General features: G+C 58.9%; 1 protein-coding gene across 15 annotated transcripts in view; it reads left to right on the top strand.

The window, feature by feature from the left end:
- Positions 1-23,102, top strand: part of RBFOX3 (RNA binding fox-1 homolog 3) — a 352,510-nt gene extending 329,408 nt beyond the window's left edge. For 9 of the 15 annotated variants that reach the window (XM_073311003.2, XM_073311011.2, XM_073311008.2 and 6 more), the window contains 11 exons: positions 5,709-6,011; positions 8,338-8,475; positions 9,132-9,185; positions 10,135-10,227; positions 12,260-12,320; positions 13,015-13,068; positions 14,789-14,921; positions 16,453-16,492; positions 17,563-17,621; positions 18,424-18,502; positions 19,787-23,102. In XM_073311003.2, coding sequence (XP_073167104.1) covers positions 5,709-6,011; positions 8,338-8,475; positions 9,132-9,185; positions 10,135-10,227; positions 12,260-12,320; positions 13,015-13,068; positions 14,789-14,921; positions 16,453-16,492; positions 17,563-17,621; positions 18,424-18,502; positions 19,787-19,831 — 1,059 coding nt within the window. In that variant the 3' untranslated portion in view covers positions 19,832-23,102. Of the gene's footprint in view, positions 1-5,708; positions 6,012-8,337; positions 8,476-9,131; positions 9,186-10,134; positions 10,228-12,259; positions 12,321-13,014; positions 13,069-14,788; positions 14,922-16,452; positions 16,493-17,562; positions 17,622-18,423; positions 18,503-19,786 lie in introns of those variants that run through there. The other 6 variants (XM_073311001.1, XM_073311000.1, XM_073310998.1 and 3 more) reach the window with 6 other exon arrangements.
- The last annotated feature ends 2,122 nt before the right edge of the window (positions 23,103-25,224 follow it).

Here is a 25,224-nt window from a genome sequence, read left to right as displayed (position 1 = left end):
CCCTGCTGGGATCTGATTTACTCTTGAATCTGGTGATGGCAAAGGACTTTGTGATTATGTTGGTTGTGTCCTGAAAACTATGCAGCTCTTGGCTAGCTCCTTGTGTTGGAAGGGTATTCAGCAGTGCACTTAACTCACTGGCCTCCCTGCTGACCAGCTGTGTAGGGGCACAAGTGAGGGCCAGGTCTGGACTTTCAGTCCTAACTAAGTACATGGCTGTTGCTTCTTTTGACGGACACGCTAGTTGGTATTTGGAATCTGACTAGATCCCAAATGTGGTCCGTGCTGGCCGAGACAGGCTTGTGGGAGGATCTGGCATCAGCTGAGTGTGGTAACTGGCTGCCTAACCCCAAGCTGAAAGACTCCACAGGCTAGTCCCAGCCCTCCAGGGCAGGGTGTCCTTAGAGCAAAGTGTCTGCAGTGCCTCCCTCCACTTCCTGCTCTGCCTCCTGCTTCGGGAGCCCACTTCTCTGAAATGGCGAGCAGAATCTGCCATGTCCGGTGGTGGCACTTTGTCCCAGGCCCACCGGTAATAGCCTACCCTTGCACAGATCCATCTCTCCCCCAGCCTGGCATGTACCCTGTGTACAGCAGCACCACAGTGCCAGTCTTTGCCAATGACACCTATGGAGATGCACTGGAGGGTCACAGTGTAGCCTGGAGCTTGGTGTTAGGGCTGTTGCTGGCTGGTTCCAAGGTGCATTGGTGCTGCCAGCCTGAAGCTCAGATCACTCTGGCGAGCGTCTGGCTGCTGCATCCCTAGGAAGCTGCAAGTGGCTGAGTCAGCGGAAGAAGAAGCCCGTAAGCCTTTGAATGACTTGCAGATCTTTAGTCAGACTGGATTTGTATATAATTACCCACAATGCCCTGGGTTATAGGTCTCAACTTCCTCCATTAACAATTCAGTTGCCAGTGCAAGGTCCCAGTAATGGGGACGGCCGAAGCTAGAGTTTCCCCTGCCCACCCACCCACCATCACCCCCCCCCAACATCTTGTCTGCATCATAAATTGTTCACACCCGCAATGAAGGAGCTTGTCTCCGCAGTCCAAGCCACGCACACAACAGGAGAGACCCTATCCAGAGGGGGTGTCAAAGCTGGCTCCTGCATGCTGGCTAAAGGGTTTGCAGCTGTTTGTCTGTCAGCATGGGGTTACTGACACGGGGCGGGGGAGGGAGCAGGGGGGCGGGTGTTGGACCATGACTGAGAGCCCCTAGGTGAAGGTGGGCCTTGGGTTCTGGGCGCACTATCACCGCTGGTCGAGTAGTCGTGTTGACCAGGAATCCATAGTAAGAGTGGCCTGGAGTCCAGACCTCCCCTTCCCATCCCAGGTCCCACTCTACAAGGAACCTGCTGGGTCCCATGGCTGGGAGCTGGGACAGAAGGGCTGGAGAGGCAGGTGTGTTAACTTACAGCCCCCAAGCATGGGTTGGGGTCTGGGGAGCACCCCTCACCTGGGCAGCCCTGAGTGAGGAGCACAGCGCAGCATCTGCTGCGAAGGGATCTTTCCACTCCAACAGGGACTGATGATAAGCATCCGATGAAGTGAGCTGTGGCTTACGCTCAAATAAATGTGTTAGTCTCTAAGGTGCCACAAGTCCTCCTTTTCTTTTTGCGAATACAGACTAACACGGCTGCTACTCTGAAACCTTCCTAGGAGTGTGCTCCTTTGTCCCCAGCCCCCCCGCCAGCATTACAGCCCCTGCTCTGCCACTGCGCTGCTCCTCCTTTGGATAATAGAGTGTAGGTGCACACACCCATCCCCGGACAGGGCACAGACTCAGTGACTGCTTGTCACGGAGTCCCCGGGCGATGCTCTGGAACTGCTCCCCACGAAGCCAGGCAGGACTCTGGGGGAGTCTCCTCTCTGGGAGCAGCCTGTCTTCAGGGCAAGAAGCTCACATAACTTCCACCTTCCTGGGTCTGACCTCGGAGCATTCAGCCTCCTCTGCCCCTCCCTGCGCTTCCCACAGCGAGTCCACCCAGGCGGGGTCCTGGGGAAGCCAGTGGGTCCTGCCCCCCAACTCCGCAGTCAGACGTGACTCTCAGCCATTCTCTGTGTCCAGACCCCTGCACACACCTGCTCTCTAGGGCTCTGCAATGATCATACACCCTTACCCCACCCCCTAGATACTTCAGAACTGCCTAGGGGAAACTGAGACACCCCCACACTATTCAGAGGAAACATTAAGAACAGTCCCGCTTCGTCACACTGCTGCATTTATTTATGTTTCCAGATACGTTACAGCTAGGCAGGCACCACAGGACCCCCACCCTATCCTAGGGCCCAGGACGAGCCCAGGCAGGGAGAGCTGTGGAGCCCTGCCCCAGTGCAGCCTGCACAGGAGGGCCCCAGCTGGCCCTGGGTGCAGGGAGGGCTGCTTCAGCAGAGCCCCCTGCCCTGGGAGGACTCCACCCCAGGTAGAGGATTCCCCAATGACAGACACACCCACCCTCCAAGAGCAGCAAGGGAAGCGCACCCCCAGGGCTGGCACTTAGCACTGGGTCCTCCTATTCGCTCTCCCTGGGGTCAGCCTGGTGCCCCCTGCCTATCGCTCTCAGCACGCCTTCTCCCACGCCCTTCTCCAGCCTCACATCCCCTCATGGTCAGTGACTGAGTGTTTCAGGGCTAGGCTTGGCCCCGTCTCTGGCTTTCAGCCCTGACCCCACAGGACAGGGGGAATTTCCCCTGCCTGCCCCAGGAAAGCGGGTAAATTGGGTAAGTTAAAGCAAAGGGGTTATTCAGTTCTTTGATATCTGCCTTGCGTGCTAAGATGCTGTGACGAAGTGGGACTGTTCTTAATGTTTTCTCTGAATATTGGGGGGTGCCTCAGTTTCCCCTATGCAGTTCTTAAGTATCTAGGGGGTGGGATAAGGGTGTATGATCATTGCAGAGCCCTAGAGGGCAGGGGTGTGCAGGGGTCTGGACACAGAGAATGGCCAACACCCTGTTTCCTGGCAACTGATGGCCTGGGCCCATCCCCCCTGGAAGGTGAGAGCTAAAGGGTTGGAGAACAAAGGAATCAGGTGACCTCCCGTCCAGGGAAAGGGACAAAGCCCAGAGGAGGAGGGGCTGGAGAGAGTTTTCAGTTTGGGGCTAGCTGGGGACATGGAGTGAAGTGCAGACATGGTTGTCTGGCTCACCGCCCCCCAAAATGGACCCGGCTGAGGGGTCATGTTCTCTGCACCTACAAGCTCTGTGTTAGACCATGTTCCTGTCATCTAATAAACCTTCTGTTTTACTGGCTGGCTGAGAGTCCCGTCTGACTGCGGAGTTGGGGGGCAGGACCCTCTGGCTTCCCCAGGACCCTGCCTGGGCGGACTTGCTGTGGGAAACGCACGGAGGGGCAGAGGATGCTGAATGCTCCAAGGTCAGACCCAGGAAGGTGGAAGCCGGGTGAGCTGTGTGTCCGGCCGACAGGCTGCTTCCAGAGAGGAGACTTCCCCAGAGTCCTGACTGACTTTGTAGGGAGCAGCTCAGGAGCATTGCCCGGGAACTCGGTGATAGATGCCATTTGACATTTCACACCTCTGCCTAGGCCTCTTTCCCCTTTCCTCCCCTCCCTGCTCCACTCCATTGCACTGGCTCTCCTCTCCTCTTTTCCACCCTTTTCTCCCCACCCCCGTGGGTCTGACTTACCTGGCAGTGTGTTTGCTAATCATGGATAATGATGCTCTGCAATCCTCTTGGGAACAATGATGCCAGAGCGGCTGGGCTTTCTCCCTTGCTGTTCTCCAAGTTGAAGCCTGCTCTAGTTTCTCTTTCCGGAATGTCCAGACTTCCTTCTCTGAGGATCCCTGCGCAGTAGGAGCAGGGGCTGCTGACCTTGCCAGATTCAGAGTTGCACCAAAGCTCGTAGGTCACCACTCGCCCCCTATTCAGTGGCCCCTGGTGAGTCTGAGTCCAGTTCCCAGTGCTGCCCCACTGCTGGCTCGGAAAGCAGGGGCCTGAGGGCTGATGGAGCAAAGGAGACACAGACCAGAGCTCTGCAGAGCAATGCTCTATAGATGCAGCAGTAGGTCCACAAGCCATTTCAAGGCCTCTTCTGTGACACTGTGGATATTGTCCAGTTCACCTCTGAATCCGCTCTAGGCACCAGCACAGCAAGCACGGGCTTGGGGTGGCATGTTTCCAGGGGCGGCCTTCCAGCCATCCTTTTTTTTCCCCCGGCCCCGCTCAGACAACCAGGGAGCCCCTGCGTGGGGTGGGGCGGTGGGCTCAGTGTGGGGGTCCTGGCCCGGGGGCGGTTGCCCTGGCCCCCCGCCACCATGGGAGCGGGGCGATGCGGCTTCTCCCTTCCTGCCCATCCCTGCCGCAAGTGTCACAAGTGGTGGAGGAGCTGGAGTCAAGTGGAGGGGAGCCCGGGATCGGGGCAAGACCCTTGGCCGATAAGGGACCCGCTGCCCCGGGCGGCTCGGTGCTGGGTGGGTGCCCCTGGTCTGCCCCCTCCCTGCAGCTGACCCGCCCCCCAGCCACTCTGTCAGTTACTGTCCCCTCTGCTGGGGTGGGGCTGGGGGCCCACGGGCGGGATGTACAGCCCCAAGCACCTCACTCCAAACACTGCTATGGCATTACACATTCTTTAAACAGTGGCTTCTGGTGAGCGCAGTGTCTCAAAACTGAAATTACTAAAAAATTATTTGAGTCCACTATGTCTCAAAATCGTCTGTCAGGACTTGGATTAATTTCAGTTGAAAGGACCATTGCGAAAAACGTAGATGTCACTGAATTATTAAAAGGACGGAAGTATAAACCTAGAAACATCCAATTCATATAAATACTTTTAATTTATGAGAAACTGGGTGCACCAGAAGACACTAAGGTTATTACAGTGCATAGTTGAACCCAAATTGTTTGTAATTGTGATTTTGCTAAAATTAAATGAGTACACTAGTAGGAAATTGTTTTATTTCACTAACTACAAATTCTGTTTTCATTTTTTTAAAATTGTAAACAGTTAAAAAAAAAACCAAAGCAAAACAAAAAAACATTGCAAAGTGCAAACGTGTAAAAGGCAAAAAAAAGGTGGGGGGAGGGATTTTTTTGCTTGGGGCGGCAAAAAACCTAGAGCCAGCCCTGGTTCTGCTGTGTTCAGTGGCTTGGCTGTTCTCACCACAGTCACATGAAGGGGAGTCTTTGAGTTTCCACTTGTGCATCAAGTAGCTGTATCTTCCCTGGTGTGTTTGGATGTGGTTTGGTGTGGCCCAAAGTGCGTGGCCGGTGGAACCTGGGAGGGCGGTGTGTTGGCTGGTCCCTGTCCATCAGGCCTGAGGCTCACGGACTGGTTCAGGCTGCATCTGTCCTGGCAATAGTTGGCAGCCATCCATCTGGCTGTTCCACTCAAGACATTTCTACAGCCAGGGTTCCCTGTGAGAGGACAACAGGCCATGAGCCCTCCTGCTGCAGGGCATGCGCCAGCCATTTCCCTGTGGGGAGCTTACCCCAAGGGACTGGACATGCGTGCATACAGGTCTGAGCCTCTCTGCCCATTCCTAGGGTCCTGTCAATAGAGTTACAAACCCCTGCAAACACCTGTCTCCAGTGGGGTCCCCCCCAGGACTGCCCTGCTTTGGCCTGTGGACGGTATGGCCTCCAACCCTTGGGGTCTCCTGGCCTCACTACCTGTGGGGGCCCCACTTGCTTGCTCTGAGGACTTCTCAGGCTCTGCATGGGGCTGGACAGTCAGCAGCCTTCTTCTGTCTCTGCAGGGTAATCAGGACGCCACGGCTCCTCCTGAAGCGATGGCTCAGCCCTACCCCCCAGCCCAGTATCCTCCGCCTCCCCAGAATGGAATCCCTGCAGAGTACGCACCCCCGCACCCGCACCCTCACCCCACGCAGGATTACTCGGGGCAGAGCACGGTACCGGAGCACGCCATGACCCTCTACACACCAGCACAGAGCCACGCTGAGCAGCCAGGCACCGACGCCGGCACACAGTCCATAGCAGGGACGCAGACGGTATCGGTAAGAGCCCCCATGGAGCCCCGGGTGGGCAGCGGGGCTTTTCAGGTGAGAGGAGCAGTGATGAGCCACGAAGGGATTCAGGGTCCTTTGGCCACAGGCTGGCGCTTGGGGCCAGTGCCGTCGGTGTCTCTTGGGAGGCAGGGCAATATGCCAGCGTGGGGAAGGGGGCGAGATGGTAGCAAGTGCTCTGAGAATGTGTGTATGAAACAGTGACCTGGGGAATCCTGGAGTCACCTGCCTGGCAGCAGGGGGCTGTGGGTCAGGACTGAGGGGCCTGGTAGAGTTGTCAGTAAGGTCCCAGGCTGGAAGAACAGCCTTGCCCACCAGGAGGCAGGTGGGTCACGCAGCCCCTGCCCCCCCGTTCCCAGCGTTAGCCTAGGCTCTCAGTCCCAAGTCTAGGCCTCTGCCCCAGAGCTGAGCAACCTGTGGCTACAAAGGGAGAGCCATAGGCTGAGCCTGCAGCTCCAGCACCCCTGGGGGCTGCTGTGCCCACAGCACGGGCAGCGGCAGTTCGCAGTTGCCAGTTCCTCTCCCAGTTTACGGGCTCCCCTGTCATTTCTAATCACTTGTAATCTACCTGCTTGGCTACTGTCCAATCAGATAGCTCCCATTAGGTGGTTGTAATGCAGCTCCAAGCGGAAAGTGCTGAGCTCTCACTTCCCCGCCAGCCCCCGTCAGCGAGTGCCAGCCCGCACCACACAGCACAGCTGGGCCCGCTCCCTGGCCTTGCCTCCACACGCACGTCCACACTCTGGCTGCACAGGCATGCACGCTCATCCACACGCACTGCATGCACACACGCATGTCCACGTGCACGCTGCACGCACACTCATCCACACGCACTGCACGCACACACGCATGTCCACACTCTGACTGCACAGGCATGCACGCTCATCCATGTTCCTGCTGCACACACGCACACTCGTCCACGTGCGCGCTGCACGCACACTCATCCACACACACTGCACGCACACACGCATGTCCATGTGCACGCTGCACGCACGCACGCACGTCCACACTCTGACTGCACAGGCATGCACGCTCATCCATGCTCCTGCTGCACACACGCACACTCGTCCATGTGCACGCTGCACGCACACTCATCCACACGCACTGCACGCACACACGCACGTCCACACTCTGACTGCACAGGCATGCACGCTCATCCATGCTCCTGCTGCACACACGCACACTCGTCCACGTGCACGCTACATGCACACTCGTCCACACGCACTTCACGCACACTCATCCACACGCACTGCACGCACACACGCATGTCCATGTGCACGCTGCACGCACGCACGCACGTCCACACTCTGACTGCACAGGCATGCACGCTCATCCATGCTCCTGCTGCACACACGCACACTCGTCCACGTGCACGCTGCACGCACACTCATCCACACGCACTGCACGCACACACGCACGTCCACACTCTGACTGCACAGGCATGCACGCTCATCCATGCTCCTGCTGCACACACGCACACTCGTCCACGTGCACGCTGCACGCACACTCGTCCACACGCACTGCACGCACACACGCACATCCACACTCTGACTGCACAGGCATGCACACTCATCCATGCTCCTGCTGCACACACGCACACACGTGCACGCTGCATGCACGCTCGTCCACACGCACTGCACGCGCACACACATGTCCATGTGCACACTGCACGTGCACGCTGCATATGCAAATGCTCGTCCACATGCACGTTGTGTACACACACACTTGTCCACACACTCACGCTGCACGCATGCACACTCATCCACACACACATTGCACACACTCCTTTAAACTTATGCTGCACACTCGCACACTCATCTGCATTCTGCACACATGCATGCACACTTATCCACACTGCACATATGCACACTCATCCCCATTCACCTTGCATGCACTCACACTTGCACTCTCACCCTCTCACATAACTCTCTTGCACATACACATGCACCAGCTTGCACACCCTCACTTAATTCAGTCTAGTGGGGCTGTGTTGGTGACAAGCTAGACATGTGCTGCCAAAGTGCAAAAGGAGATGGAGCCCGGGGGCTGTGGGAGGGGGCCACACACTGTTTGGGCTGACCCTCTGGCAGGCCTCTCTGCAGCGCCAGGCCAGCTCTTCTCCCTGGGGTCAGGCACAGCTTCGCCCTGCACCTTTCACGAGAGGTCTCCACCCCCTCTCCCTCGCACGCCCTGTCTGGGGATCAGATACTGCAGCAGGAAGGGTCTGGCTCAGACCATAATGCCAGGTAGGGGGTTAGTGATGCTGCATGGAGCTCCTCGGGGGCAGTGGCCCTTGGCGGCATGTCCCCTTCCCAGCACGAGTGCTGCAGTGGGCTGATGGTTTTGGGGTCCTTTTTTCCAGCAGACAGATGAAGCCGCACAGACAGAGAGCCAACAGCTCCATTCCTCAGAGAACTCAGACAAGCAGCAGCCCAAGAGGTTACACGTCTCCAACATCCCCTTCCGATTCCGGGATCCAGACCTGCGGCAAATGTTCGGGGTGTGTATGGCCAGTGTGTGCACCAGCCCCGTCGTCCCCGGTGGGCCCAGGAAGAGGCAGGGCAGGGGACTTGACATTGCAAACATAGAACTAATGGATCCTAACAGTGTCCAAGTGCTCACCTTATCTTGTCTCTTGTTCGCATGCCAGGCTCTCCCCCTTTCCCCAGGGCATATCCCAGGCTGCTACCTCCGGGCAGACTGACTGGGAGCCTCTCATTCCTGGCCTGGCCTGGCAGGTTAACTGGGGACCCCAGGGCTCTGGAGCTCCGACCCGGCAGGTTAGCTGGGACCCTCAGGGCTCTGGAGCTCTGACCCAGCAGGTTAGCTGGGGCCCCCAGGGCTCTGGAGCTCCGGCCCGGCAGGTTAGCTGGGCCCCCAGGGCTCTGGAGCTCTGGCCTGGCAGGTTAGCTGCGCCCCCAGGGCTCTCCTTGAAGGGCTGCACAGCAGAGCATTAAGTTGGCAGTCCCATCGCTTGGGGCTCAGCTCAGCCTGTGTGAACATGGGTAGCGCTGTGCAGGGTGGGCCCCTTGCCTGCTCCGCCAGCGGGAGATTTGCAGCAGGCCTGCTCCCCGTGTGCCTGGGGGTCGGGGATGAGGCAGGCCCCTCTGCAGAGCCCGGGCACTATTCTCACCCCTCTGCTCTCTCTGATTGCAGCAATTCGGGAAGATCCTCGACGTGGAGATTATTTTCAATGAGCGGGGCTCCAAGGTGGGTGCTGCCCGAGGCCGGCGTCATTACAGCAGCCCCGGGAGCAGGCCAGGCTGACCTGTGACATGTGCGTTTCTCCTGGCGAAGGCTCCACTCAGGGAGGGACTCAGGGGCTCGTCTTCCCTGCTCTTCCTGACTCACTCCTGTCCTGCCCAGCTGTCTGTGTGCTGCTGCTTCTCTCTCCCGCTCCCTCCCTCTCTGCGGCCAGGGGCCTGCCCCACACTCCAGTCCCCTGCCTCTCACCTGCACTCAGGTGCCTCCCAACTGGCCGCAGCTCAGACCACAGCCATGGGGACAAAGGGCACTGGCCTAATGCCAGCCCCTTTCCAGAGGGGAGCAGCCACTGTTCACCCTCATCTGAGCAGAAGGGATTTCACTGGGGGGTGGCTTGGTCCCTCTGCCCCGTGCCGGCAGGACACGATGGCTCGGTCCCTTTATCCTGTAATAGGGAAAACACGGGGGGGAACAGCTTGGTCTCTCTGTCCCATGCCAGGCAGGAGGGGAACCACGGCTTGGTCCTTCTGTCCCATGGAAGGGATAGCATGGGGTGGGCAGTTCAGTCCCTCCGTCCCACACTGAGGGGGGTGGCTCGGTCTCTCCGTCCCACACTGAGGGGGCTGGCTCGGTCCCTCCGCCCCACACTGAGGGGGTGGGCAGCTCGGTCCCTCCGTCCCACACTAGTACAGGGCAGCCCATGTCCCTGTGTGTGTGGATGTTTCTTTTGGATCTTCACTGCTTCTCTGTTCCCCTCTCCCCATTTACTGGGGTGACTTGGGGGTGGCCCCGGACAGGATCCCTCTCGCTCTCTCCACGCAGGATCTGGCCCTGAACACACTGCCTGAGCCTCCTGTGCCAGCTCTCCTGATTCACCTGCTCTCTCTGTCCCCATTCCCCTTCTCTCTCGCTCTCGCTCTCTCCCTCTCCCTCCCCGTTTCTCCTCTGCTCACAGGGTTTTGGGTTTGTAACTTTTGAAACTAGCACAGATGCCGACCGGGCACGAGAGAAGCTGAATGGCACAATCGTAGAGGGACGGAAAATTGAGGTGCTCAGATAAGTGTGACTGCCATTGCCTGCTGTGTGTCGCCCACGCGGGTGCCTGGGCCTCCCCTGCCCCCAGGCTGCTTGCCTTGCACACGCCCTTCCCGGGGACTGCGGGGGTCCCAGTCATGTCGCATGCCTTGTGCGTTCACCCCTGCTTTCACCTGTCCTGTTCCTTTGAGCCAGCTGGCGGGAGGGATCCTGGCATCTGGCACAGAGGGAAATCCAGGCCCTGTCCAGGGACCGTGGAGCGGTTCAGCAGGGGAGTGGGCTTTGCTGGCTTCCTTCCCTCTCAGTGCCTGCTCCACCCAGCATTAACTGGCCCAGGTCCTTGCCACCTGGCCCCTGGCCATGCCAGAGTCTGGCCCAGAGCAGAGTCCCCATCATGCATGTTCTCCTCCTTGTGGTGCTGATGGTGGAATGTTTGCTGAGTGCAGCGCATGTCCTTGGCCAGTGGTGCATTGCGCTGGGGCTAGGAGGAGAGCTTACCGCCTGAAGCAAATGGCACAGGAGCAGGAGGGCAGGTGAGGGCTGGACCCCAGGGAGTTCTGGGGGGAGTTGGAGGGAGCACTGAAGGCCAGCATGCCAAGCCTCAGCTCTGGGGAGCACAGCTCCAACTTGACTGAAGTTCACCAGTGAACTGAGCGTGAGGGTCCCTTTCATGCTCCCCTCCCAGGGATTGTTGGTCAGCACCAAAGAGCAGCCAGTCAGCTGCATTAGCTCTGGGGTCTGCAGGACAGGACAGAGGGACACGGGCAACGCTGGGGAAGCAGGGGGTAGGTCTGAGATAGCAAAAGATGCCACAGGTCAGCAGTGAGGAGTCAACACTACAAAAATGGCAGAGTGGGAGCTGAACAGATGCTGAACAGAACAGCATCAGCAGAGCTGGGGGGACCCAGGACTGGTGTAACTGGGGATCTGCAGGTCGGGACTGAGGGGCACTGACAGTTGGGGGACCCAGGACTGGTGTAACTGGGGATCTGCGGGTTGGGACTGAGGGGCACCGACAGCTCGGGGGGGCAGGACTGCTGTAACTGGGGATCTGCGGGTTGGGACTGAGGGGCACCGACAGCTCGGGGGGGCAGGACTGGTGTAACTGGGGATCTGCGGGTCGGGACTGAGGGGCACCGACAGCTGGGGGGTCCAGGACTGGTGTAACTGGGGATCTGCGGGTCGGGACTGAGGGGCACCGACAGCTGGGTGGTCAATGTGCACAGTCTGCTACTGCATGTTGCCTGGCTCTGACAAGGACTGTTGGACCCTCCCATTCATGGGCACCAAGATTGTCCCCTGCCCCACTCCAGTGCAGACCTGTCCCTTCCCAAGGCCCCTCTGAGTGGTGTAAAACAGGAGGCTTCCTCCTCTCCACACGTGCAGTTCAGCAATCCTTCCAGGCTTTGCCGCTCGCACTGGCCAGGCAGTGAGCCTAGCACAGGCCTCTCCTCCCACTGCCTCGTGCCCGAGGCCCCTGTACAGCCCCCAAGGCTGAAATGAGCTTGTAGCAGGCCAAGGAAGTGCCAAGGCAGCCTGCTCAGCACACAGCACCTTGTCAAACTCAGCTTCTGCAAGCTGGGGCTCGGCTCTGGATGTGGGTCCGAAGGGAGCTGGCTGCTATCTGCAGTGTAAGCTCTCGAGGCCTCAGGACCAGGTATTGGTTACCCCAGGGGCTGCAGGTCAGGACTGAGGATCACCAGCAGAGCTGGGGTTGGGGAGCCAGGGCTGGAGTAGCAGGGGGTCTGCAGGATGGGAGCCCTGGGCTGGACCAGCAGGTGCAGGAGCTGTGGGTCCAGATCATGGTGCAGCGGGAGCCCGGGGGAGTCAGAATTGCAGGGCAGAGTAGAGCTGTGTGCAGATCCCTGGGGTACCAGGCAGTGTGGCAGTGTCCCCCGACACTGCCTGGCCTGGTGATCATGTCACTGACATTGCCCCCAGCCCCAGGCTGGAAGAACTCCACATAAATGCAGCGGAGCAGGCCCCTGGGGCTGCAGCGTCTCTGGGTGCAGACAGCGATCTGTCCTGTGCCCTCTCTTCTGCAGGTGAATAACGCCACAGCCCGAGTCATGACGAACAAAAAGGCTGCAAATCCCTACATCAATGGTAAGGGCTGGAGGATGTGGGGCAGCAAGGGTGGGCTTGGCAGTGTGAGCAGCTGCGGGGAGCTTCCCTTGGGGCCTGGGAGCACAAGCATTGGGAGCATGGTGTGGGGTTTGGGGCTTTTATTCTTCCTGCTCCTAGGGCCTGAGGCTGTGTGGGTCAGATGGCCCCTCTGGAATTCCCAGCAACAAGCAAGAGCCAGGCCCACAAGTCCCAGCTCCTCTGGCTCAGGCCAGCCCCCAGTCCCGTCAGCATCTCTGCCCAGAGGACCCCAGGAAGGAGGGTGTTAGTCCCAGGGTAAAGGGCTGCACTGAGCATCTGGGGCAAGCACTGCGCTCCATGGTAGGAGCGGAGTGGGACCCTGGCCTCTAGGGGTAAAAGGCTCAGCGACTCCTCTCCCTGCTTTCCTGAGACATTTGCTACATTATGTCCAGCTCCCCCCCTTGCAGTAGGGGTCCCCTGCCATGGCCGCAGTTTGCACTGGGAAACATGGAGAGTGTTTGCCAGCAGCTGGGCCTCCCTGGGGTGGGCTCGGAGGCAGCCGGTCCCACAGGCCTCCTGCAGGCTGTCTCCCCATGGCCCATGGAGGAGGGTGGGGGTGCTGTGGCAGGGACGGCGGAGAAATCTGAAATCTCGGCTTGTTGCTCTCTGGATTCCCGCTGCGGGGGGTCTCACTGGCTCGCTGTTTGTGTGGCAGGCTGGAAGCTGAACCCGGTGGTGGGAGCTGTCTACAGTCCTGAATTCTATGCAGGTAAAGTCTGGATCAGGTCAGTCCCTTTGGCAGAAGGGCTGCTTCATGTCCCACTTGCCACAGAAGGAGCCCGCGTGACTCTGATTGCCCTTGGGCCTGCTCTCATGCCAGCCTCTCAGGTGGCGGGTTACAACCGCAGTTAGCGCCAGCCATCAATAATGCTGAAGCCAGGCCCCAGCCCTGATGCTGGGCAGTGCCCATGTGCCCCATGGTGATAGGTAGGTAGGTTTCCATGCCAATGTCCATGTGCCTTGTGGTGGTGAGTGCGATGGGTTGGATCACAGAAACCCCCTTGGGGCTGCCAACTCATGTGCCAAGACTATCTCTGCCCCTGCTTTCCCTGCCAGCTTTGGACTCCAGCACCCTGTCTTGCTGAGCCAGACACGCCAGTCTGCTCCAACACAGACCCAGGGTCTGAACCACGTACCCCAAAGCGGCAGACTTAACTGAAAGCAACTTAAGAAGTGTTCCTGTCTTTAACACTCAGATGCTCAACTCCCAATGGGGTCTAAACCCAAATAAATCCATTTTACCCTGTGTAAAGCTTATACAGGGTAAACACATAAATTGTTCGCCCTCTATAACACTGATAGAGAGGTATGCACAGCTGTTTGCCCCCCCCCCCCGAAATTAATACATACTCTGGGTTAATTAATAAGTAAAAAGTGATTTTATTAAATACAGAAAGTAGGATTTAAGTGGTTCCAAGTAATAACAGACAGAACAAAGTGAATTTTACCAAGCAAAATAAAATAAAACATGCAAGTCTAAGTCTAGTACAGTAATAAAACTGAATACAGATAAAATCTCACCCTCAGAGATGTTTCAATAAGTTTATTTCACAGACTGGATGCCTTCCTAATCTGGGCACAATCCTTTCCCCTGGTGCAGCCCTTGTTCCAGCTCAGGTGGTAGCTAGGGGATTTGTCATGATGCCCCCCCCCTTTGTTCTGTTCCACCCCCTTATATATCTTTTGCATAAGGCTAGAATCCTTTGTCCCTCTGGATTCCCACCCCGTCCTTCTCAATGGAAAAGTACCAGGTTAAAGATGGATTCCAGTTCAGGTGACACAATCACATGTCACTGTAAGACTTCATTAACCACTTGCCAGCCTACAGGTATACAGAAAGACTTACAAGTAAACAGAGCCATATACAGGTAATTGTCCTGGTTAATGGGAGCCATTAAGATTCCAAACCACCATTAATAGCCCACACTTTGCATAATTACAATAGGACCTCAGAGTTATATTTCATATTTCTAGTTTCAGATACAAGAGTGATACATTTATACAAATAGGATGACCACACTCAGTAGATTATAAGCTTTGTAATGATACCTTACAAGAGACCTTTTGCATGAAGCATATTCCAGTTACATTATATTCACACTCATTAGCATATTTTTATAAAATCATATAAAGTGCAACGTCACAGTGAGTAACACCCTGTGGCAGTGGACAGGGCTCATAAACCCCCTGGGAGTACCCACGTGCCTCATGGCAGTAAGCAGGGCTCTGTGCTTGGTGACAGTGGGTTCTCCCAATGGTAGTGCCCCATGGCAGCAGGCAGCAAGTCCCTACTTCGGAGCAAGAAGTGCTGCTGAGGTGGGCGAGTGCTGCGCAGGAGGGGCCCTTCCATCTCTCTCAGGATGGCCCATGGGCAGGCGCTAGCCGGAGAGCTGCTCTGGGATGCTCATGTCTCTCTCTCTTGCCTTCAGTAACAGGGTTCCCTTACCCAGCCACGGGGACAGCCGTGGCATACCGAGGGGCGCACCTACGGGGCCGGGGCCGTGCTGTGTACAACACATTCCGCGCCGCACCCCCACCTCCACCTATCCCCACCTATGGCGCGTGAGTATCCCAGGGAGCCAGGCTTCCTCGAACCAGTGGGGCCCTGGGGTCTGGGGCAGGCAGCAGCTTTCCCCCTTTCTTGGGAGATGGACTTGAAGGAGAGGGGCTACTTTTCCCAGCACTTCCTGCAACTCAGCTGAAAATTGGGAGGCTGTAGGCCTGTTGTCCCTGCGCGGCTGGGGAGGCCCAATACCCTTCCATGGAACTGGGGTCTCTGTGTTCAGATCTCTGCACCCCACATGTGCAGCCTGGGGTGGGAGAGCAGACCCGGCATGTGGGGTACGGCTCAGCAGAGGTGGCACTGTTCAGAGTCAAGCTCTTTGAAGGTTCCTTGACTCCTTCCATCTCTTGGTGTCTCCTGGGGAGACAGGGTTTATCCCTAGAAATAGCCCTCCCCCGGTTTCATGCCCCAGGTGCAGGGTAATCACAGGAGAGGACTTTGTCCCTCTGTCTGGAGCGGCTCACAGCCATAAGTGCCGGCCTCAGGACAGACACCCCAGGCTGGAGGTGTGTTCTGTCACTAGATTTCACCAAGCCAGTAACAAGCATGAGCTCCTGGATCACTGTAACCGTCTCACCATGTAATCACAGACAGTCCCCTCAGATTCTCCAATCCACCTTGCCACCCAGATAAACTGGACTTAGTGATAAATGGTCACCTACACCACAAATCACCCGACATTCAGGTTGCTTCCAATCCCAAGAGACCGGTCACTTTGCCCAAATCAGTTGGGGTCTAAACACTAAATACATTCTTAAAATAGTAATACCTACTTTGAGCAAAGCTAACATCCAGGTGACCTGGTCTGGTCTCCAGCAACAAGGTTGTCAGTTCTTCGTTAATGCCTGTAGCTTGGGCAAGAGCTGGCATCTGGCCTGCCAGCGTCACAGACTCCAGGTTTCTAAAACTGAACTGGCTCTACATTAAGAGAGCTATGTGCAGACATGCTGTAACTGCGGCAAGCATTCCAGCCATGTGCACACAGACTGACTTCCTGTGCCTACGCTACACTCTTGTCTCCTCCCTCCAAGTTCTATGCAGGCTTTATACCCTCTCTCTGTAGTTGGGTACCAGCCCTCTGATGTCATGGGCTCCTGCATACTTTCAGCTGGGACAGCACAGAGCAGCCCCCAGAGGAAGTGGCTGCAATCTCATTTCCTCAAGAGCACTTGTTCCTCCTCAGCTTTTGTGAGGTGTCACTCTCCTCCCCCAGCTTCTCCCTGCTTTCAGCCCTGTTGGCACCTGAGCATCCACACGGGCAGATGTGGCCGCAGTTTAATTGCAGGTACACGCAGGCCAGCCTGGAGCAACCCAGACTAATCTCAGCATGGCTGGGACCAGACTGCCACCCAGGAACTCCAGAGCATCATCAGACACCCAACTGCAAGCCAGGATGGGGAGACGGGTCTGGCCCACAACGAAACAATAAACCCACCTTCAAATAGCCTGGCCACTCCCCACCCACCATGGCACTGGCAGCTTCCAGGCTTGCCCTTTGACGCACAGCCTGTCTCTTTGGACTGTTTGCAGGGTCGTTTATCAGGATGGATTCTATGGCGCTGAAATTTACGTAAGTGCTGCTCACTCCTCCTGGATGTTGTGTTTCACGTTTCCTTGCTGATGCCAAAGGAAGCAGAGGCGGATTGGATTGAATCCCGCCACAACGCGGGTTGGGGCTGAGAAGACGTAGGGATGGCCCTGGGGCCTGCACTGTGCCCTGCTGGTCGCAGCTGGGAGTACACAGCTGGGCATTCCCCGCCGCTTGGCACTGAATGAAGCTGTGGTTCTGATGGTGGTTTTCCTTTCTCTCTATTGTCCCGTATTCTGCAAAGTGAGGAACTTTACAGAAAATGTGCAGAATGTTATAGACTGTCTCATGAGCCATGATCCATCTGAGAACTGTGATCTCGCTACTCTAGACAATACATGCCAGACAAGCTGGTGTTGCCAGAGTTAAATTCCCAGCCATTAGAAGGTTTCCGGAGTGAGAAGAGATGTGGGGGATAAAAGAGGTGCCTGGCTTCTAGGAGCAGAGCAGAGAGGGGCTGCAGAAGAAGTGCTGCAGGGGTGGGGGCTGCAGTGGGCAGGGGCTGTGGAAGGAGCAGGGCTGGGGAACGGGCTGAAAGAGGCACAGGGTGCAGTGTGCAGGGCAGGCGAAGGGGGCACAGTGCTGACTGCTGGGCCCTGAGCAAGGACCCCTCACCAGGCAAGCGCTGCGCTGGATTTATGCTCTCGGACAGTGTCAGCACAGTGCATCACACCAGCATTTAACCTCCATATTTAAAAGCCCTTGGCCCTGGCTCAGGTGGGCAGCTGAAGGATTTATCTCATGTGACACCTCATTAAAGCGATCAGGGAAGTGACATTTAATTGTTTCCGGTTAACATGTTTGCAAGCCCCCTAGGAATGCTAATGAGCCTGGCATTTGCCTCATGGTGCAGACACCTGGCTCCTAGCAGGGTCCCAAAGCTCCTACCACTCACCAGCTGCTGGGCACAGCCGAGGGGAGCCAGGCTCCCTCCTCAGGGGTCTGCTAGAAGGTTGGGCTCCTTTCCAAGGGAGCTGCTCCACCAGGCCTGCCTGGAGCCCTCTGGGACTGCCACTCCCTGCCTGACGACGTGTCTCTTCTTGCTGGCACAGGGGGGTTACGCAGCCTACAGATACGCCCAGCCGCCAGCAGCGGCAGCATACAGCGACAGGTAAGGTGCTCCTCTGCCACCCTTGCCCAGCCAGAGGCACCTGTGGCCTGGCTCCCCACCAGCCCATTGGGCTTGTGTCAGCAGCTTTCATGCATCCCTGGAGAGAGAGGCCTGGGGACAGAGCCTGGGACTCTTGTCACCTCTGCTCCCAGAGAGGGCAGATGGCGAGGAAGGGACATGCTCAGAACTGCAGCCAGCGCCCCCTCCACGTCCAGAAAGTGGCTCCTGGTCACCCACTTTCCTGGCCCTCACCAACCTGCTCCATGCCCACAGCCCCCTCAGTCAGGAGCTGGGCATGTCCCTATCACGGCTATCACGGCCCCGAGGCAGCGCTCCAGCTGGTCCCTTCCCTGGGCGGGGGGAATGGGGTCGAGGTGCCCTGAGTGTACAGCGAGCAGAGCTGGCCTAGGGACTAGAGCACAGCCCCTTTTTTCCCTGCCTGCTGCCAGGCATTCTCCAGCTGTGTCTCTCCATGCTGTACAGCACCAGCCACCCCACGGGAGGGCTGGTGAAACACCGAGGGGCCGAGGGAGTGACTCTCCGACAGACCTCTGATCACGCCTACAGGCCGCCCCCTGCAGTGTGGAGCACCTGCTTCCTGCTCCTGCATTGCTGGCAGAAGCATCAGATAAATGCAGCACTCCTACAGCCAAATCCCTAGGCCCCATGGGATAGGCCCCTCAGATGGCCCAGAGGAGGGCCAGCCTCCCCCACCCCCCTGGGCATGGCCTCCACATGGGGTTCAGCAGGGAGGTACCCGTATGGGTGGGAGGTTTCTAATGCCCGCTGTGTTTGCTCCTAGCTACGGCAGAGTGTATGCAGCTGCGGACCCATACCACCACACCATCGGCCCTGCTGCCACGTACAGCATCGGCACCATGGTAAGAGCTGCCCCGCCCCCTGCATTCCCCTGACACTGGCTGCAGCTGGGGGGGGACCACACCCAGTGGGACGCCTTGACTGGAATGAGTTTGCATGTGCCCGGGGAGCAGGACGTCCCTGCCACGATCTGACTGTCGGGGACCAGCAGGGGAGCATTTCACTGGTGGGAAAGCCCAGGAGAAACTTGACTCCGTCTGACCCCACACAGCCTGTCCCCCCACCCACCCCCTCAAGGGAGCCCCCAACACACAGAGACCCATTCACACCCCCCCAGCCTGCGGGAGCCCCCAACCCACCTTACACTGGCACAGAGATCAGTAACTCCTTTCTACCTAGGCTGTATGGGGGGGTGAAGCTGGAGGTCTGTGGCCCCCCTCTTGCCCTGGTGCCCACCACACACGCACATCCAGCATGCAGAGAGCCGACCTGCCAGGGAGCGTGTGCGCACATGTGTCTGTGCAGCCTGGCACCCGCCGCGGCTCCCTGGCGCGATACACCGTCCCACACAGCGCAGTGCAGGGGCGGTTTAGCTAGCTTTGCAACCAGCATCAAAGATGAAAAGTCCCGTTTGTGGGCAGGGTCTCCAAGCCAACCAGGCGTTTTCTTCCTTTTTTTAACCCTCCCTAATGCCCTGGCCAAGGCCTGAGCTGCAGCATGTCAGGGCGGGTCCTGCCAGTGCCCCTCTGCACACCCAAGGCGTGGGGCTTGGCTGGACAGGAGTGTGAAACTCAGGCGGCCCCCGGGCTGAGAGCCGGGCGTGCAGCAGCACTGTGCAGAGTCGGGGCAGCGCTGCCAGCAGTCCTGGGCGGGGAGCTTGGTGGAGAATGGAGGGGCCCTGACAGGGCTGCAGGACGTGTCCCCCCGCTCCGTGGGGCAGAGGGGAGGGAAGCCAGGCAGCACTTAGAGCAGGGGCCTAACGCCAGCCCCATGGACGACCCCGGCAGCGGTGGGCTCAGGAGGTATCAGCAGCCCTGGGGCTGCCTGCCCTGCTCCAGGAGTACGGGAGGCTGCAGCCTCTCTCACACTCAGCCCTTCCCACCCCAGCCAGAAGGAGCCCTGCATGCTGGCGCCCAAAGAGCGCAGTGTCCCAAACGGAGCTGATGGGAACAGCCAGAGCCCAGGCAGTGCTGGGAGCAGCGTGCGCCGCTCCTGGGACCCCTTGGCGCCTCCGCCCCACCTGTCCTCCAGGGACAGGCCCGTGGGATGTCATTAAAAAAGGGAAGAAAATGGGCCTTGCCTCTCTCGAATACTGATTGGCTTTTCTTTCATCTTTGATGTTGCAGGCTAGTCTATACCGAGGAGGGTACAGCCGCTTCACTCCCTACTAGCAAGACACCCAGCCCCTCACCACACTAACACTGACTGCTCACTAGAAACCAAACAAACCAAACTAAGCAAAGGCAGAGCCTCCCGGAAGAACACGGTGCCCCTGCCAGGGGCCAGGGCTCTGCCCCGTACCTAGAACCATAGGTCTTTACCTCAAGCTGCTCTCATCCCGCGTCTCATGTCTCTTTGCTCACCCACCTGTGTCTGTCTGTGACCTGCCCTGGCTGAACTGACTGTGTTGCAAAGCAAGCAGCCTGGCCACTGCCCTGCTGCGGGGCTGGGGCGGGGTCCTGCTCTCCCTAGACATACAACCAGCAGCAAACCATGGGAGAGAGCCCGGGCTGAGCCCCCTCCTCTGCCCCCGCTGCCAGGAACACGTGAAGTCCAAAAGCCATGGCATTCCAAGAGAGCTGCCTTCCTGCGCAGAGCCGCACCTGGGCCTGGCACAGTCTTCCATTCTCTGGGCCTCTTCATTGCCCCAGCTCCCTCCAGCACACCCTCTGGCAGGCAAGCCTGCTCCTGCTAGGCCAGGCTTGTTCTTCTTGTGCAGGGGCCTGACCACAGCCAGGGCCCCTGGGCGGGGCACTGCTCACACAAGGGAAAGGAGCGGAGGGTTTGTCCCTTAGGATAACAGGCTGTCTGGCAAAATGGGCCGGGAGCTGTGGGCAAGGTGGAGGGTGCAGGGTAGCTAGCACTAGCAGGGATAGCTGAGACTGGGGGGCAATGAGCATGGCCCCACCCCAAGACTACACTGGGGAATAACACCTGCATCCCTCTGCACAGCCTTTGGCCGAGACTTGGAACCTCCCATGTGCGCCTGGCTCTGGGGAGCTGCACATCATCATCGTCACAGCTGGGTGGGGGGGCAGCCTGTGTTTCAGGCCATGGGATGCCCTAGTGCCACAGGCCAGCTGGGGTTAGCTTGTCGTCCCTGGCCCAGCCACATCCACCCCCTTCAGTCACTACGGGGGGAGAGGGAGAGACTGGAGTCAAGAGCCAGACTGCTCTGTGGGCCAGGCTAGGGTAAAGGACAAAAGCCGCCTAATGAGAGAAGAGCTGCTTGGGGTGCAGGCCCAGCCAGGGGGCGAGCTCGGCCGTCTGCCTGGGCCTTTCTGGAGCAGGGGCCTAACGCCAGCCCCATGGACGACCCCGGCAGCGGTGGGCTCAGGAGGTATCAGCAGCCCTGATACCCACTACACAGTCCTGGAGCCACTTTGTGCCAGCCCCACCCACCTGCCCCTGGTGTTTGCTGAGCTGCCCCGGCACTGGCAGTCCATGCGCACAGGGCACATGGGACACTGTGTGGCTGAGCTGGGCCCCAGGGCTGAGAATGGCCATGGGGTCGGGGGGGGCTGGAGTCCAGCGGCCCCGCCTGCCTGGCTGCGCCCCGTGGCCCTGCTGTGGGGCTGACCCTGGGCGCTGCGCTCAGCTCCCGGGTGGCTGCACAAGTTCTACCTTTCTGTTTGTGTTGTAGTGAAACCACAGCTGTTTCCTTCTGGGACCAGGAAGGGCAAAACAAATTAAAAACAAAGCAACAAAAAACAAAGCAAAGAGGCAGCCAACCAACCGAGTCCCATACTGTCCACACACATGCACTGAGCAAGCAAGTCCAGCAGGAGGCGCTGCACCCCGCCTGCGTCACGGAGAGTACACACCAAGCGGACAGCGCCACGGGCCAGCTGGGCAGAGAGCGGCCCCTCTCCCACCCTGCCCCGGCCAGCAGCCATGTTGGGAGACTTGGGTCCCCCTCCCGCTCCACAGCCTGCTGGCGCTTCCAGCCTAGGGCAGGGAGGGAGAGAGCAGTGCGGCGTGCTGGGACAGCCTCGAGCGAGGACTCTGCAGGCCCAAGGCTCCGGGCCTGGGCACCGTGTCTTCCTTTCCACCCTCCCACGCCTGTGCTGTGGAGGCCAGGGCCAGCGGCACAGCCCCGCAGCAGCTCACGCCCTCCTGCAGGTTTGGGGGACTTGGCCTCAGGGGTAGGATTCTTGCTTTTTGTTTTCAGAGCTCCAGTGCTTTTGTGCTTGCCGGCCATCAGTGTGTTGAGTGTGTGAGGCCTCGGCTCTCTGAGCAGAGGTGGGATCGTTGATGCAGCAGCAGCTTTGCCTGGGCTGCTGGGTGTTGCAGGGGAAGAACTGCTGGGTTTAACAGGGATGTTCGCTAAGCGGAGGTTGTAGCTCCCTTGCATTGTCATCACCCCGGGGCCCTGCGCTCCCGGCTTCCCACAAGCCCATGGGGCTAAAGCCAAGCCGGAGCTGTTTCCTGCTCCTTCTCCTAGGCACACCTACCCAAGGCAGACAGAGTGGGGAAGGGGCTGCTTGGGTGCATCTCTAGGCCACAACGCGGCATGCCAGGGATCATCTCAGCCCCTGCCCCCCAGCATGGAGCCAGAGGCGGCCATGTGATCCCACAGTGGCTGTCTCAGCCACCCCATCACCACTGAGGGGCAGGGAGCCAACCACACGCCCCAGCCATCCCTGGGGCACACACACCTTTAATGGGGCTGCAGGGTCCCTGCTCAGAGCCAGGCCTGCCTCAAGCCCCAGTCCCAAGCTGGCTAGGCGCCGGAGAGGCCCAGCGCCGGAGAGGCCCAGCGGCATGAGGGTCACTATGGGCAGTGAATGGGAAGCAGTGGGCACGGTTGGGCAGTGAGGGGAGGACAGTGCTGGCTCTGGCCAGGAGGTCCCTGCCTGGCATAGCCCAGCTCTGAACCAGAGACAGGTGGGGGCAGCTGGGCTCTAAGGCTGGGTGCGCTGCTAGCCAGGACACCAGAAGCATCCAGGCCCTTGCCAGCTTCTTTCAACTACTCACCCACAGCCTGCCCCATGCCACAGCTGGCACAGTCCAGTTGTGCCAAAGGCCAGAGAGGCACTTCCCCCCAGCAGCCTGGCAGCGTCAGGGTGGGTCATGGAGCTGTTTGCGAGGCTGTTGGGACAGCAGGCAGCTGGCTGAGCCAGATGGATCCAGCAGGTCTCCCAACATGGCTCTGTCATCTCATGAAACTTCACTTTATATTCAGCATACGCTCCTGAGGCTCCAGCCATGAGATCCTCCTTTTCTATTCCCGTTGTACATAGCCCCATCCCCGCCACCCCGCTCCGCTGTACAAAGCTCCTTCCATTCGCCGTGCTGTCACCTCCCTGGTGGCCCCCGGCCCCAGAGCGCAGGCTGGCGCCCGCCCATTCTGTGTGCTTCAAAGGTGTGATCAGCCGACTGAACAGTATTAGTATGAGGATTATTATTATTAAGATTATTAATAAAGATTTCTTTCTTCAACCAGGATGACTCAGGTTTTGAATGGGAGCATAGATTGGGCACGGCCCAGAGTGAAGGCTGCTGGAAGTGGGAGGCAGGGCCCAGGCATCTGCCCCCCACCCTCCTAGCAAGGGGAGCCTGGGCCTGCTCTGCAGATGTGTCCCTGCCCTGGCGGCCTGGCATTGACCTGGAGCTGGAGTGCAGGACGAGCCTTGCAGGAAGGGGCGGAGTGGACAAATTATGCTTCTGGTGTCAGGCACCCTGGCAGCCTGCTGCTGGTGGCCAGTGTGTATTTGGCCACAGCAGGCACCCAATGCCAGCTTCTACCCTGGAGCCCCTCTTGGACTCTGGCATGGTGCTGTGCCTCAGACAGCACCCACACCTCGCTTGCCCACCCTCTGACAGGAATTTTCCCAGGAGGCTTTTCTGGAGGGCTGCCCTGTTAAATTTGCCAGGGCTAGGCCCCTGCACTCAGTTTGTAGCTAGCTATTCTGGCATTGCTCCAGCAGGCAAGGCCTGGCATTGCTCCGGCCTTGTTCAGCCGGGTGTTGTTCCGAAGGAGCGGGGGGGCAGACCCTCCTCGGGTTTATGTTGAATTTGCCTTGAACCTAAGCCCCAGGAGCCCCCTACCCAGCCAGCCCTGCTGCCATCCAGCGCTGCTGTCATAGCCCCAGCGGTGCCCCCCCCCAGTATTTGTGTGACCCCTGCTTGGGGTACTAGGAAGTCTGCCCTCGCCGCTCAGGGCCAGGCTGACCTGTGACTGGCAAACGCGTGTTCCTGGGACGTCTAGCGCACAGCCTAAATGCGCAGAGCGGGCTGGGGCCCAAGGGGGGAACTCTACCACCCCGCCACTCTGCCCACAGGCACCTCCGTGCACCAGACTCGAGCTCCTGCAGCACCTCTGTGGGTCGCACTGTACAGCTGGGTAAGCATCATGTTCTGCCCCTTATCCCTGCCTGCCGGCGGGGCTGGACTGTGAGACCCCCACAACAGGCAGCCTAGCAGGGCTCCAAGCCATTGCCTCTGCCAGTCTCTTCCTAGCCACAGGGCTTCCTGCTTCAGCAAGAACGCACTCCAGGCAGACCTGTGGGGCACAAGCTCCCCCCAGGTCGTGGGGCTCAGGCACCAGGGGAGGGAGGCCCCTCAGCACAGCCCAGGCTGCACGGGGTGGGTAAAGCAGAGCAAAGCGCCATAAAGAACTAAAAGCCTCCCGGGGTAAGAGCCGGCGAATTGCTCCCTTCCACATAAACCCCCAGCCTGGCAGGCACGGCCTGCCACACTGAGCCCTTCGTTATTCACCCAGTCTGCTGGTTTAGTTCAGGGCGATTCCACTCGGCCCAGCAGCAGTTCCAATGCCACCGTATGAATGTTCCTGGCCGTAAGCTTGGGGCCCACCGGCGCAGGGAGCTGAGCTGGTGAACCTGGCGTTGCAGCATCGCTACCCCCCTGCCTGCTATTCGCTCGTTCACGAGCCTGTGAGGAAATAATCGCCACTGTCAATTCCTCTCCTCAAAGCATCCAGGGAGCCAGCCTTAGAGAACCACTGCCCTGCAACAAGCAGCTGCAGCCACCTCTGCACTCGCTCAGCTGTTCCATGGAGCTTGCACGTTATCTGAGCTAGACCCCAGCCGGGGACGGGCACTGGCTATCTCCCCGCACCGTACCCAGCACGTGGCGTACAGCAGCTCAGGACCAGGAGCAGCCCTGCCGGCCCACAACCATTCACCGCGCCCGCCCCTTGCAGCCGGCAGCCATGGCTATCCCAGGCAGGCTCAACCATGCCCTTCCTGGAGCCCAGCCGCCAGCAGCGCAGAGAACTGAAGAGTGGGGCTGCCTGGGCCTTTGGGGGCTGAGGGACCCAGAGCCACTGCTGGCTCTGGGCTCTTCCAGGACCCGCTGCCCAGCGCCACCAGACCCGGGGGTGCAAAGGAGCAGGGAGGTGGGCCCGCAGCTGGCTGCCAGGCATGTGCTACATGCAGGGCCATGCCCCAGCAGCCACCTGACCAGCCGGGGGCAGTCCCCCTCCCCACGCAGGCAGAGCACCCGGGCCTGGTGTGAAAAGCCGCAGGCGGCGCGGTCAGGCTGTAGCACCCGGCCGGGCCAGGCGATGCCGGGAGCAGGCAGTGTGAACGGAGCAGGGCAG

Source organism: Lepidochelys kempii, chromosome 14 (assembly GCF_965140285.1).
Source record: "Lepidochelys kempii isolate rLepKem1 chromosome 14, rLepKem1.hap1, whole genome shotgun sequence".
NCBI lineage: Eukaryota > Metazoa > Chordata > Testudines > Cheloniidae > Lepidochelys > Lepidochelys kempii.
The sequence above is the reverse complement of the archived record's forward strand: the minus strand, read 5'-3'. Positions and strand labels throughout refer to the sequence as shown.